The sequence below is a fragment of the Pseudoliparis swirei genome, chromosome 4, assembly GCF_029220125.1.
Source record: "Pseudoliparis swirei isolate HS2019 ecotype Mariana Trench chromosome 4, NWPU_hadal_v1, whole genome shotgun sequence".
Taxonomy (NCBI): domain Eukaryota; kingdom Metazoa; phylum Chordata; class Actinopteri; order Perciformes; family Liparidae; genus Pseudoliparis; species Pseudoliparis swirei.
In genome coordinates this window covers 18,250,482-18,264,473 of record NC_079391.1, presented here as the reverse complement: position 1 = coordinate 18,264,473, position 13,992 = coordinate 18,250,482, and the positions used below count along the sequence as shown (strand labels likewise).

At 40.4% G+C, this 13,992-nt stretch overlaps 1 protein-coding gene across 3 annotated transcripts in view; it reads left to right on the top strand.

The window, feature by feature from the left end:
* stk16 (serine/threonine kinase 16) overlaps positions 1 to 13,992 on the top strand; it is a 32,906-nt gene that overhangs the window by 18,332 nt on the left and 582 nt on the right. For 2 of the 3 annotated variants that reach the window (XM_056412954.1, XM_056412952.1), the window contains exons 10-11: positions 11,704 to 11,913; positions 13,257 to 13,417. In XM_056412954.1, the coding sequence (XP_056268929.1) occupies positions 11,704 to 11,913; positions 13,257 to 13,383 (337 nt within the window). In that variant the 3' untranslated portion in view covers positions 13,384 to 13,417. Of the gene's footprint in view, positions 1 to 11,703; positions 11,914 to 13,256; positions 13,418 to 13,992 lie in introns of those variants that run through there. The other variant, XM_056412953.1, reaches the window with a different exon arrangement.

The following is a 13,992-nucleotide window of genomic DNA, read 5'->3' as shown; positions in this document are numbered from 1 at the left end:
ATTTGAACAAAACCAAATGTCAATAAACATGTGATTTAGTTCCACGGACTCATTTTGGGCCACAACTCAAGTGCTTTACTTTAAGGCACAAAAACACCAAAAGACACTAAGAACCACAAGCAAAGGCAAACACAATATCAAAGATGCAAAATATTTAGAATAAAATAAGCGTTGTAAAAGTGCTAAGGTAAATTGAAACAATTATATATAAATTAGGGCTGTCAATCGATTAAAAAAGATTAACTAATTAATCGCACATTTTGAAATCGCGATTAATCGCAATTAAAAGTTAAAAGTTCATTCTTTTTAAAGACCAAACTTCACACAGAGCTGTGTTTCAAAGAGGCTCCTACCTATAAAGTGCCAGCGAGGTATTTAATATTGTGGATGATAAATTGTTTCTTCAGTGAAACATCAGATTAGTAAAAAAAAAAGAAGTATATTGAGACCCCATTGGTCCTGTCATCTTTAACACTGAACAGCAGAACCAGTGGCCTTGGTGACTGACTGACATTCACATATGTCACGTTAACCCTCTGGAGGCTGGGGGCATTTTATACATTTTACCCAAAAAATTAAATTCACCTTTTAAAGGCGTTTTCATATGACACATACCCACGTGTTATACATCAAACATTCCAGAACAATCTCAGCTCTATTCAATGAGGCTCTTGTCCTCGTGCCGTGTTCTCTGCTCTCTGACTGACAGGCTGCTATAGAGCCTCACCCGTGAGGTGGGAGGTCCTTTGTGATTTACTGAGTGTTCATTGGTTGTTCTTTTCCAAAAATGTTGACAGACAAACGGATTGACCAATCACGTTGAAGGTTTCGTGTGTCGCGTTCTTTCCGCGCCGCGTCACCCGACACGTCGCCCCTCCGTTCCTCTGTGTATCAGATGGGGAGACGGGAGGAAGGAGGAGCAGGAGCAAACCCGACTGATTCATCCACGAGTTAAACTGATTTCTGCTTCTTATTTTCGCGGGGAAATACTTGTTTTAAAAACGGAAACAGTGTTAAACCGTACTGCCGCGGCTTGACACTCGGTTTGAGTGTAAAAACTTCAACGAACACCGGAAGTAAACAAAGTTGCGTTAATTGCGTTAAAATATTTTAGTGCGTTAACGCGGCCAATTTATTCACATAGATTAACGTGTTAACGCTGACAGCCCTAATATAAATACAAGCAAATTCTTTCTTTTTTTGTTGAGGTTATGACTTATTAAGTGTATGAAGGTCAGAAAGATCTTAACCTTGGCAATAGTGTACATTGGTACAAATATGTGTTTATACAACCACTTAAAGGAAACATTGATACATTAAAGCAAATTTCAGAAAAAAGTCATCCTCAGGATACATCGCAGAAGCTTTAGATTAATGTTACATTAAAAGCTTGGCCATTGAAAAAAAACTTTCACAGCCTAGAACTTTTGTCCAACCAAGTAATTTGTTTGGACAAAAGATGAAGTTGCAAAAAGAAGTACAGTTTTATAGTCTTTGAGAAATTGACCCTACTTATTACTTGATTTATGACCTAAATAAACAATGACTATCTTCTCAAACGCTATAGTTTCAAGTCTTCAATTCAGAATGCTGTTTATTTAGTGAATTATGGTTGCATTTATAGTAAAATACACAATAAAGCAAGGTATGATTTAGGGCAGCGCTACCTTGTGATGGACATGTTGCTACCAGAGCCGTATACAGTGTCTCTACCACGGTGTTACTCTTTTGCAGTCCAAACATGGTAACCTCCGTTCAATGATTACTAGAAACCAAGATGGCGACGGCCAAAATACCAAACTTGAGACTTTAAAACCACAATCTACAAAACCAACGGGGAATGTCACTGCGACTATGTCCGCCCTGTCACAGGAGCGGAAGAACAGGCTGGACTCCAGGTTTAAAGCAAAAAGACTTTACTCCAAAAAAAGCTAAACATAAAAACTGTGGCTCGATAGCGGCTACAAATAAACTAGGAATCACCATCGACCAAAGACTAGGAATGAGCGATCAAAACAGAGACACTATGAGACAGAGCTAAAGAAAACAAACCAACAGGAGACAAGGTAAAGCCTGGCACAATATATAGGGGGGAAACAGGTGTACAGCATGAGACAATCAGGGAGACAGAGGAGTGGCTGAGGGCAGGTGAAGGGAATTAACTAATCAAGGAGACAGAGGAGTGGCTGAGGGCAGGTGAAGGGAATTAACTAATCAAGGAGACAGAGGAGTGACTGAGGGCAGGTGAAGGGAATGAAACAATTATGAGAGAGGAGACACAGGAGACAGAGGAGAAATGGAACCGGGCCTTACACGCCCATTGTATTAAGTCTATGCATCCAATACACAAAGGCATACATTGGACGTTAGCCAATTATCGGTTGTATTCATTTAATAAACAACTACAGTAATTGTTGTAGAAACACCTGGAGGATATCTGCACAACTTTTCTAATATCTGATTTAAAAGTCTTTATTTTAATATGGTCCCAAAATAATTAAGCAATACCATCTTTGAGTTTTTGTTTCTCTCTACCGATACAAAATAAGCACGGATTAGACTTAAGGCATGACTGTTTGAGTCTTGAGAAGCACTTCCTTATTTGGTGATGGTGAATTTGTCCTTCTCTCGTTATTTGTTACAGAGTGACTAAAAAGGATTTAGGCTACCGTCAAGATTGAGCACATAGTTTATCGGGAGGAGGGGCAGCTTATTCAAACCAATTAGCACACTGACAGAGAGGGATGAGTTCCCTGACCTTGCTCCCTTTAGCCATAAACAGACAAATTGAATGAACAAAGTGGTGAAGAAAAGGCGAGGTGAGGCGATGAGACAGAGATGATTGTATCAAAACTTCCATTGTTCCCTCAAAGTCTCTGCATTGTATGCTGTACTGGGAATCTCGGCTTAAATCTGAAAAATACAACAGTGTCTCTTTCAGGACTGGATATTTATTGAAAGTTTAAAAAAAAGGCTGAACCCAATTTACTCAGATCTAATTTTGTCACCTATAAAATGAAGCTAAATGTATGGAGATTTGTCTGTGAGGGTATTTTCACTGTTCTGTCACTGCCTCAGAGCTCTTTTACTAAAGGAGCTGAACTGACCGCACTTTGTCACACCTGACGACGTTTTGATCAATTGAGAGCCATTAAAATACACCACAATGCTGTGATTTACATCTGCCACAATTTCATAGATTGACAGATTTTAGGAGGCTCCATTAGTCTATTGACAAAGTCAAGAGACTGATCAATTCATTTAAATTATTTTTTTTAAGTTTATTTTTTATATTGACTGCGTTAGAACTGGAAATTACCTGATGGGAGGTGGCACTACTAGCATTACCACGAAGAGACTCATTTGCTTAAAAGATTAGGCTGATGTGTGATTGAATGTGTTTTCTAATGTGTATGGTCCTTCACACACGGCTCACAGCATGTTCTTAAAGTGATAAAGAAACCTTGAGATTCTTTAAATCTGCTTATTCAAAATGTTACTAATGCTGAATCCTATTTCCTGTCTGTCCCCACAATCACCAGCGCTCAGGACTTTCTCTTTCGCAGTTTCTCGTTCGTTTATATATTCTTTCCTCGGCAGTGGATTAGTTGCTGCTCTGTGCACACAAGAGGACAGCGAGATTATGTTTTTTAAAAAGCAAGAAAATACTGGATTTACATGAGGAAGATCAGGTAGCATCAAGGCCATTATTTTCTGCAGTAAAGATTACCCAGTTATGTTAACCAGGTTTGAAAAGCCAATGAGAAAGATAAGTCGTATTAAGAGTTCGGTTGTATGTCGCTCCACAAAATAGCAACGTCCAAAATGCTGAGCTAGAGGCTTAAAAAACAGCAGTACACAAACTGAAAGTCACTATTATATGTGTACTATACCAAATGTCATGATAATCCATCCAATAGTTGTAGTTGGCGCTATACGGTGAAGTCAAAACTCTTAAGTCATTAGGAGTACATACACGTCTGTACAAAATGTGATGGCCGTGCATCCAATTAGCTGCCAGCTTGCCTCAAACAGAAACATTTCTCAGCAACCTCTTCTGTTTGAAAGCAGCCGTATTAATCAGTCGACTGCTGGTCAAGCCGAGGCAATGAAAAATAACCAAAACACTTTGCGGACAAACTTGATATTTTGTTAATACATTTACTGCAAGTGGATGAATTGCTTTAACTTAAAAAAGAAACCTACCTATGTCTTGTTCACGATATCGACCCCACTGTCTTTCTCATCTTAGTAACCTTTGGGTATAGTGTTTACAGGTAAATTGGGCAATAAGAAGACATTACCTGAGTGCTAACGGCTGTGGGCTCTTTCCTCACAGCGGAAAGCCTCATCCCCAAAGTAGCAATTACGTGCACATTAAATGTCATTTTAGGAAGCACACTTTGGCTAAATGACATTATGCTCACTTTCTACAGTTGAAACTGAGTTGATCTGCAGAAGGGGAAACTGAGAGAGCAAACATCCAACTGGCGGACATCTTCAAAGCACTTGATGGCTCTGAATATCCTCATCAGTGGCCAGATAATGCATGGCGGAGAGGGAGAGTGAGATAGCATGGTGCAAGTAATGATGTCTTGTTGTGGCAGATAAGGTGCATTTATCTCCTATCTCCCATGTATCTGCACAATGGGCCCCTTGTATGGGTGACAGTAAAACACGGGGCTGTTAGGTGGAAGGACCCATTAAATGGTCATAAAACTGACACTAGATCAGATTATGTTGAAAGGAAGCTTTTGTTCCAGTGTGGAAAAATATAAACAGGTGAGCTGGGAAAGAGATTGGAAAGTCGCACGGTTGGAATCCCCTAATTTAGATATTGAGCAGACTCTGAACCCTTTGCTGTTTTATTTGTTCTGCTTCTATTGTGGTTCATCAGTTGTGTCCACTTTAATAAACGGCCATTGATTGACTAAAATCATGTGTAAGGGAGCGAAAATGAGAGGTGAGATTAGTAGATCAACACACCAAAGAGACCAACTCGATGAATTTCTTCAGATATCTTAACACGCAAGAATGTATCTGTTTTATATTTATTTATTATCTAATACAGTGTTATTGACTGTAACACAATACATCTGGATACTTCAGCAGCACCATGTTGCACTGAGGGATTCAAAGTTATAATAAATGTTTTTTTCTGAATAAACATCCTAATCCACCAGAGTCCAATCGGCCGATTGTCGGGACATTTGCTTCTGGTACCAGACGACCAAATGTGAGCCGGTTCTTGCCTCAGGATTGGGGATGTGGGGATGCAGACTTGACCTCATTAGGAATCTGTTAGGCTACACATAGTTTGGAACTGACCTTTTAGACGACCCTTAGAAGCATTTTCTGAGGTGACGCCTCTCTTGGCGTTACGGCTCTCAGGGCCGGCTTCAGACCAGCGCCAGCCTCTCCTCTGTCCGGCATCATAACTCATCACATCATCATGCTGCGTTAACGCAAAGGAGCCAGAATGAGCAAATAAGGAAAACCTCCCGTTATGTCCATTGCGTGGCAACCTGCATTATTCCAGTATTCCAAGACAGTATTCTGGCATTGCACTCACACAAGATAAATAGGCTTAATCACCTACTTCTGTTGTGTTATGTATTTGGAATGGTCCGTTAATAAGTGAAATCAGATATAAACAAACAGTAGCTACTTTGAAATGAGCTCAATTAATGATTAATAAGTTATATATTGTATTTTTTTAAACATATGACCGACTCTAAATTACAACTCAGAGGCTGATGTGAATGTTTTTTCCTGTACCTAAACAACATAACATCTATACAGTGGTTATTCATAAGGGGCATTGTGAAAATGGACTTTGGCATTGTTTTTGCTCTATACAACATATCTTCATTACTGTCCTCGTAGCTCCTCCTGCACAACTGGAAAATGAACATTTTACAAAAAGAAAATGTTTCAGGCTCAGTAGACATCTTCATGTGTCCTCCACCAGCACCAAGAGACCACAGGAGCAAAGACGGACAGAAGGAGAGTCACATCCAGTGGGCCGATGTCATATGGCGAAGATCAATATTAGTTAATAAATGATAGGAACAGTCTACGAAGGCAGCGAAGAGAAGCACAACTCTAATAAATTACCTCTATCTCCTTAATGAGACAACATCCTTTTTGGTCTCAAGGTCTGGCAGAAAGTGAGCTGATTTATTAACGCTGTGGGAGTTAGCCTCTTTACCAGGGGGGACGGATCCACAGAAAGCCCATTGTGCAACCCAACCATTTATCACAGCCGCGGTCCGGATGTTGTACTCCGGACCCTGTGGGAAAACTGGTGCTCGTGGACAGCGGCCCTGAAAGCTACACGTGTCACAACAAACGTGAAGGGAGAGCAGATGCACAGGAATGTGCACACACGGAGCAAGTTGAATCGTGATGCATCAACATGTATGACAGTGAATCTGTGTCTGTTGAATGGTGTTGACGTGTTTTTAGTTGAGCCGTGATATCAGACGGACAATTGAAAGCTCCTGAACTTTCTTTAGTTTCACTTATCAACAGAGTCTTATCAGTGGTTAAATAAACCAGCGAGGATCAGTGACCCAGTGGGAGTCGATAATGTGGTGACTACACAACGACAGAGAGCACAAGAGCACACAGGGAATAGTTTAAGGACATGGGCAGGCTGTCTCAGGGCTGTGGTAATGATTGAAAAATATGCCTGTAATTGCTGATAAGATCTTTAATGTTTTCAGTAAACTCCCGTTGGCCGCTAAGTTTACACATCCCGTCGATAAACTCTGGCTTTGTAGTGCGACGTCAAGGGCTGGCGGTCTCTTTGAACCAATTGTCTTCTCACGGTGTGAAGGTTCTGCGAAGGGTTCAAGGGGTCGTGTGCATGCAGGGACATGTGTGTGAAAGAATGTTGTGAGAGTTTAGATTATCCAGAAGTGTCTGTTAAGATAAATAAAACTTTCTTCTGATGCGTCTTTCTGATGCTGTTGTTCTTGACTCCACGCTGCTGAAGGGTCAGCAGAAACACAGTAAATCAGGCCGGTCCCATCGTGCTGGACTGTTGCGTACCCTGACCTCTGAAAGGTTTTCCCCTAAATGATCAATATATATAATTATATATATATATATATATATATTTATTTATTTATTTATATTTATCGTAAAACTTATTAGGCAAATTAAGATTTTACCTGATGACTGACACATCGCTGACTAAACATTCTTGACTTAAATATCTTTGGAATATCACACTATACAGTAAAAAATATCTCGAAAACTTGAGTTATGTTTCTCAGTTTCTGAGTTGTCATTTTAAATGTTGAATGGCAATGAGGTGACGTGCAGGAAGGGTTTTACCAGCAAACGCACAAGGACACTTAATGCACCTGTACCACGCAGGAAGGTGACTGTTAGTGGATTACAACTCTCACACCCCCAGGACCCCCCCCCCCCACCCCCCCCCCCCCAACATCCCTGGGTTAACTGCATGTCAGTTAAGTTGCAATTTGATTAATTGAACGTGCACGTTGGGATTTGAAACACTGCATTTCATTATCCGCTAAGCAGTGTAGTCCCGATTTGTAACTGTTTCAAGACCTTCATTGTCTAAGTCTATCTGTTATCTACATGTATTTCCTGAATAAAGTTGTGCTTAGTTTGATTTCTTCATATGTTATTACTGTTTTATTTATGTGTTTTCTGTCTTTATCAGTCTGAATCATTTAAAGTTTTAGGTTATACTGGGAACCTAAATGGTCGCTCTCTGACCTAAATAACATTTGCAATGCATTTAAGTCATTTGTTTGTTGTTGTGTTCATTTAATATTATCATCATCTATTTAAACGCATAAGCTCATTGACACACGGGGTCAAGTCAAAAATAGCTGATATTTTCTATCGTGCATAGCACAGCATGTAGCAGCGCCATCGGATCTCTTCACCAGGAGCCACCGTGTGCGCAGCGCCGCTCAGCTGTGCGCACCTTCAGGGCACGGATTCAATCTAATGTGCGCCTCAGTCAACACAACAGGCCCCGGTGGAGGGTTCACCCGTGGCCAGGCTATTTAAATTACTTTCAAATCATAAAAGCAAAGGAACCAGGCTTTGGAGGTGGCCGAGGTTGAGAGAAACAGGCAGAAAGCAGCGCTGATTTCCCTGAAGCAAATTACCTCTATATCAGCGCGCCGGAGACAGGCGGTAATCTGCCTGGCAGAGAGCAGAGGGCGAGAGACATAGAGCCACACTGGGGAAGGGGAGAGAGAGCGAGAGAGAGAGAGATGGGCGGGACCTGCAAGACAGCTCCAATTTTCTCAAGGTCCACATCGCGCGCGCTCACGTACACGTGCACCAGCCAATTACATATCATGAGTTGGGGTCTTGTGGAGATTCTCCCGTCCCAGGTAGGCTATATAGGTTTTTATTCATTTCTGCTGAATGGATCTCTTTCCTGAGACACGATTTAGAGGCGTTTTGGGTGGAGGCTAGAGGTGCAGCTGTAAGGTGTAACATTGTGACGTCGGCACTGGCTGTTTGTTATTGAAGGCGTGTCAAGTGAAGAACCGATGAAGCCATTTACACATGGGGTAACTCCTTCAAATTGATGTTGGAGACTAAACAGCTGCAGCGTTAGAATTTCATTTCTAGAGGAAATTCAATGTCGTCGTATAGTGTCTGCAGGGCTGCAAGTATTGGACATATATTTTCTTGATAAATTATGTGGGCCTTGAAAACTCAGGAGAAAAATTGCCCATCACCTTGAAATGTTTTGTTTTGACTGAGCAAGAGTTTGCCTTCAAGACAAATAAAACCGAACACTGGAACAAGTGAACCAGTGAACCAGTGAACCTGACACTTTTGCATAAAAAAAAAAACATAAATCGATCCTCAAATACCTTATTATAACAGACAAAGGTCGGAGAATAACGTCATGGAAAAGATGTGTATTCTACCTGCAGGGCAACACTTTCTATTCTTTTTTTAAGCCTCAGCACCAATGACGGTTAAAGCTGAAGGCATTATGTTTTAACTTTATCTGTTCGGTTCATGAATCCAATTCTTAGCACAAACCTCTATTTTTAACTACTTAAATGTAGAAGGTCAACGGTCAAGGTCATTGTGATCTCACATCCTTCACATTCTCGTGACATCTAAGGAACGCCTTAAGTCAATGTATTACTAGAAAACAGTATATATAAAATGGACGTAACATCACCCATTGGATGGGCTGCGGTTTTGAAGCCTGTAGTTATTGTTTTGCAACCATGTAACCGGAGAAGGTACAACTGACCACTGAAGAAGACATTTTTTGCCAACCAAATATTTTCCAATAAACTTTCTTAACCCTCCTGTTACCTTTACATGTATTAACATATTTTACCCTCGGGGTCAATTTGACCCCAGTAATTAAAACCTCCAGAAAATTATTAGAATTAATATTATTTCCCAAGTTTAAGCACTTTATGTTTGTTTGTTGACTACCTAAATAGCCCTTTAAATATATAAAAAAGTTGATATTTCTTATGTTTGACACAGTGAAAAACAGCCTGGGGTCAAATTGACCCCAAGGAACACCGCCATTAAACATTGAATGGGGTCAAATTGACCCGAAAGGTAACAGGAGGGTTAAACACATGTGAAAGGGTTCAATTCTAAGATGAAAATAGGAGGTCAAAGGTCACGGTCATTGTGACCTCATGTACATATCTTTCGCTTGAATGGGATATCTCAGAAATGCATTTAGCACATTTCTTTAATTTTAGCACAAAGGTCCATGTGGACTCAAGGTTGAACTGAATATTATTTGGTGGTCAAAGGTCACTGTGACCTCTGGACTTCTGGCCATAACTCAAGAATGAATTTGACAATCTTAAGAATTTCACACAAATGTCTCATTTGAAATATTGATGAACTGCAACATGGTCGAAGAACTCAAATAACCGCTTGCCGTTAATAAACACGGAAAGTGTAGACGTCTGAGCACATTCATGTGATTACTTTTAGGTCAACAAATGTGTCAATAATAAATTGATAAAAGATGCAGTATTAGTATTCCCCTCCAGAAGAAAAATAGAATATTTTAAACAACATTTGAAAAATCTGGACAATGAACGATCAGAGGCTATTATTTTGTGGGTTGTTGGGGGACTTGACAGGCCCTCGCTGCAACTCTTAGTTTATTTAAAAAGCTATGCGTTTCATAGGCATGCACGGAGATCTTTGACATTTGCATTCTCTAAAAGATTGCTATCTTCTTTGAGTTTAAGTTGAATCAATGGTGGGCATCATTGTCGTATACATTTTTTGCATCATTATGCAGATTATCAATATAAACAAGGTCTCAAATAAGAAGCATTATCTTAATTCGTATTTTTTTAGTGCATGTCTGCATGCACTAAGGTTGTTATCCTGCTAAAGCCGATTATTATTGCTAGTTTCTATTTTTGCCAGTGAAATAACGGAGAGCTCAGACATGCGATCATATTGAAAAGAATTATACAGACTTCATTTTAACTGATGCACCACTGCTTCAGGTCTTAAAATGGCATTAGTTCACCTAAAGCAGAAGGCCAATTAACTTATAGCCTCCCATGCCAAGTCATTACACTTTTATATGGTTTGTGTGTAATTCCTGCTCGTAAACTTTAATGGCATTGGTATATGAGAATGAAGAAAGCCATTAATATTAATGATTTAAATACTGGACTTGAGAAAATGCATTTTATTTTTTATTTTTTTAAACTTCACCCAGCAGCAGAAATCTCAATTCTGCTGACAAACAGCTAATGTCATTTGCTACGTTGTGGAGGATGTTTGCAGAACATAATTAGTTTGGACAAAGCGGTGGATATAATTATCTGTAATTATATTGCAAGGTAGATGCAATCTGTGGTGAGTATAGGAGCTGGCAGTAAGATAGATACTGGAAATACAATCGCCTAATCTTCTAATGTACCTCCGCGCTTTGATGCAGTTGAAGGTGTTTGCAGGCGGGACAAGGGTTGGACATTACCTCACTCTGAATGCTTTCTGGGGGGAGAAACGAGCGAGTAATTAGCTGATTAGAGGCCCGTCAGAGCAGCTCAGCCTCCAGCCAATCCTATAGCTCACAGCGCCCTGCATAGGAAGGATGGCTGATGGAGTGAGACACATCCCTCTTGTGAAGTTAGTGGTAAACACCAGGACGGACGTACAGTAGCCTATCTTTTGCAGAGTGACTTCATATGCAGGTACAGTTCCAGGAAACAGATGGAGGAATGCGCATGCACGCGTCACTCATTTAGTCGGTGATTTTCAGTCGTGAACATACACTTTGAGCATGTATTAATGTTCATTTGTGAATAGCATAACTTGTGTTGTTCCGTCCAGCCTGAACTTTTTTGAAAATACAAGGAGAACATATGAGTTTGTGAGTGGAAGAGGATTCGCTGTCTGCGCGCTGACGCACGGCACAGGTGCACATCCGCCAAGCTTGACACGTTTGTTTGTTTTTGTTTTCTTTGAGTGAAGCCGTCATGGAAAAATCAAAAAACTTCAGAATTGACGCCTTGCTCGCTGATGAGACCAACCGCGTGAGCCGAGACCTCTCCTCCGGTCTGAGCAGCGACAGCCCCGCAGGCAGCCCGGTCTCCTGCCGCCGCGCGGACACCCCGTCCCCACGGGCCGCACACCTTCAGGGATTAATCCACAAACCGGGTGTTCTAACTCTCCCTCATCTAGGACTTGCTTCAATTCCCGGCATGTATCATGCACCCATGTACCCGTTATCCGCGTTGGGCGGCCAGCACCCCGCGTTCGCATACACCGGCTTCACGCAGCTAACACATACCTACCCGGAGCACCTGAAGGCGGCTGCTATGGCGGGATCTCTGCCCCTGGAGCACTGGTTCCGCGCCGGGCTCATGATGCCACGTCTGCCAGATTATACCAGTAAGTATATATCACTGATTTTCGTTTGCTTCATCTTCAGGCTGCTGCTGGAAATATGAAATAAAGTTGTATATTAAAAAAAAGTCAAACATATAGGCCTATGATACGATTAGAATTTAAAATATAAAAGCAAAATACAAAATGAAATAAATTAATTCAATTCTCCAAACAATTAAATTCAGTTTATCTTACACAAAGCCATATCTGTGCCACTCATTAACCGTGTTCTGTTATCGGGTTTTACAGCTTCTAATCAGATGGTTTGACCTCGGAAGAACCGCAGGTGTTGTAAACTCATTGAACACAAACATTTACAGTCGAATGAAACCAGTTGATTTTTGACTAAACTATTTTTGTTCGGTTGAGACTATTAATATCAATGTTAGGTTGAAATTAATATATGCAATTATTACAGATAACATGCTTAATTAATTATATGCATATACGTTCATAGCTCGTTGTCAGTTGTTGCTTGTTTATTGTGAGCTTGTTATCTTGTTTCCTTTTTAAGAATACTCAATTCAGTATCCAAATTATATAACACTTAAGTCTGTTCCGGCTATTGTCCTTCTGTGCGGGTCAGAGTTTTTGACACACAATATACAATTTCGAACATGAGACACAAACATGGTTTCCGCTTTTTTAAATTCTTCAAAGAGCTTTCTGTGCTGAATTCATTTTACAGGCAGTATATTTTTCTTTGCCATCTATTTCAGTTTTCCATGCTTTCTACACTTTTATTATTATAATAATTATTCAAGGTTGGGCGCTGATTGTCATATATTCTGTGGTAACAGTCACATCGCCCTGACTGGCCTCTGTTGACTGCGTGTGTCATATTTTAATTTTGGCCCATTTATTTCTCTATAAACGCCAACACGATGAAAATTGTCTTTGTGTGATGACGAAACTATAAACAAACGCCTAAAACGCTCTGTAGTTCATCAATAAAATCCCAAAAGCCTTCATTGAATTTTCATTAAGTTAATGGCATGCCTGTGTTTTTATGGCCCCTCGCCCGCTTCTGCCGTGTCCCTCCGTCAACAATAAACTGGAGTAAAGCTATTATAGTTAATGATGGCGAGAGAATGCGGGCATATGTGGGCCTGTTCCGAAGCCACAGCATATTGGACTTCCATGTCCTTAGCATTAAATAAATAAGACGGCTGGCAGTTATTGTCAACATATTTAATTAAAAGGGCAGATATTAGAAAATAAATGTTACTTGAAATATCAAAACAAAAATATTTAGATATTGCGTGTCAACAATTCAAAAGAAAGCCCATGAGTGGTATCAAATAAGTTGTCATAAAATCAGGATAACGTATCTCTTCCTCCTCCAGCGGGGCCCCAGGCCGGTCTGTTGGGGAAGTGCCGGAGGCCTCGCACCGCCTTCACCAGTCAGCAGCTGCTGGAGCTGGAGAACCAGTTCAAGCTCAACAAATACCTCTCCAGACCCAAACGCTTTGAAGTGGCCACCTCACTCATGCTGACCGAAACACAGGTAGGAGGAGATACCAGTCCACTTCAGGAGCCACAGGGATCATATCAATGTTAAAATGTATAAAACAAGAAGGAGACGAGGACCCATCACATTGAATACCACAAGACAAAGACACAGACAAATGACTGAAATTAAGACATAATATTCTTGTTCAGCTCTCAGTCTCAAAGTGAACACAAACATTGCACTATAACTGGATTTTAACACACATTAGTAATATGAGCAGGATGATTACTTGGATGACACCTGTGCTTTTTATTTATTAGATATTTAACCAGGATAATTGATTCAGTTATAGAGAAATCTCTTTTCATCCCTGCAGCAATAACAACAATCAGAGTTCAATAGCTTGACTATAAAACGGCAAATAGCATTTCCAATACAATCGTGTAAAACATTTGTGTCCTGAAAAACTAAAACAAACATGAGCTGAAAGCCTACAAAGAGTAAAATAAAACCCCATCAGCAGCCGTGTGTGATGCGTCCCTGCATGTGAACAGTTATATATGAAGTATACCTTCACTCTTAAACAGTTATTAATTATTTAACTATTTGTGACTGACATGCTGAAATGT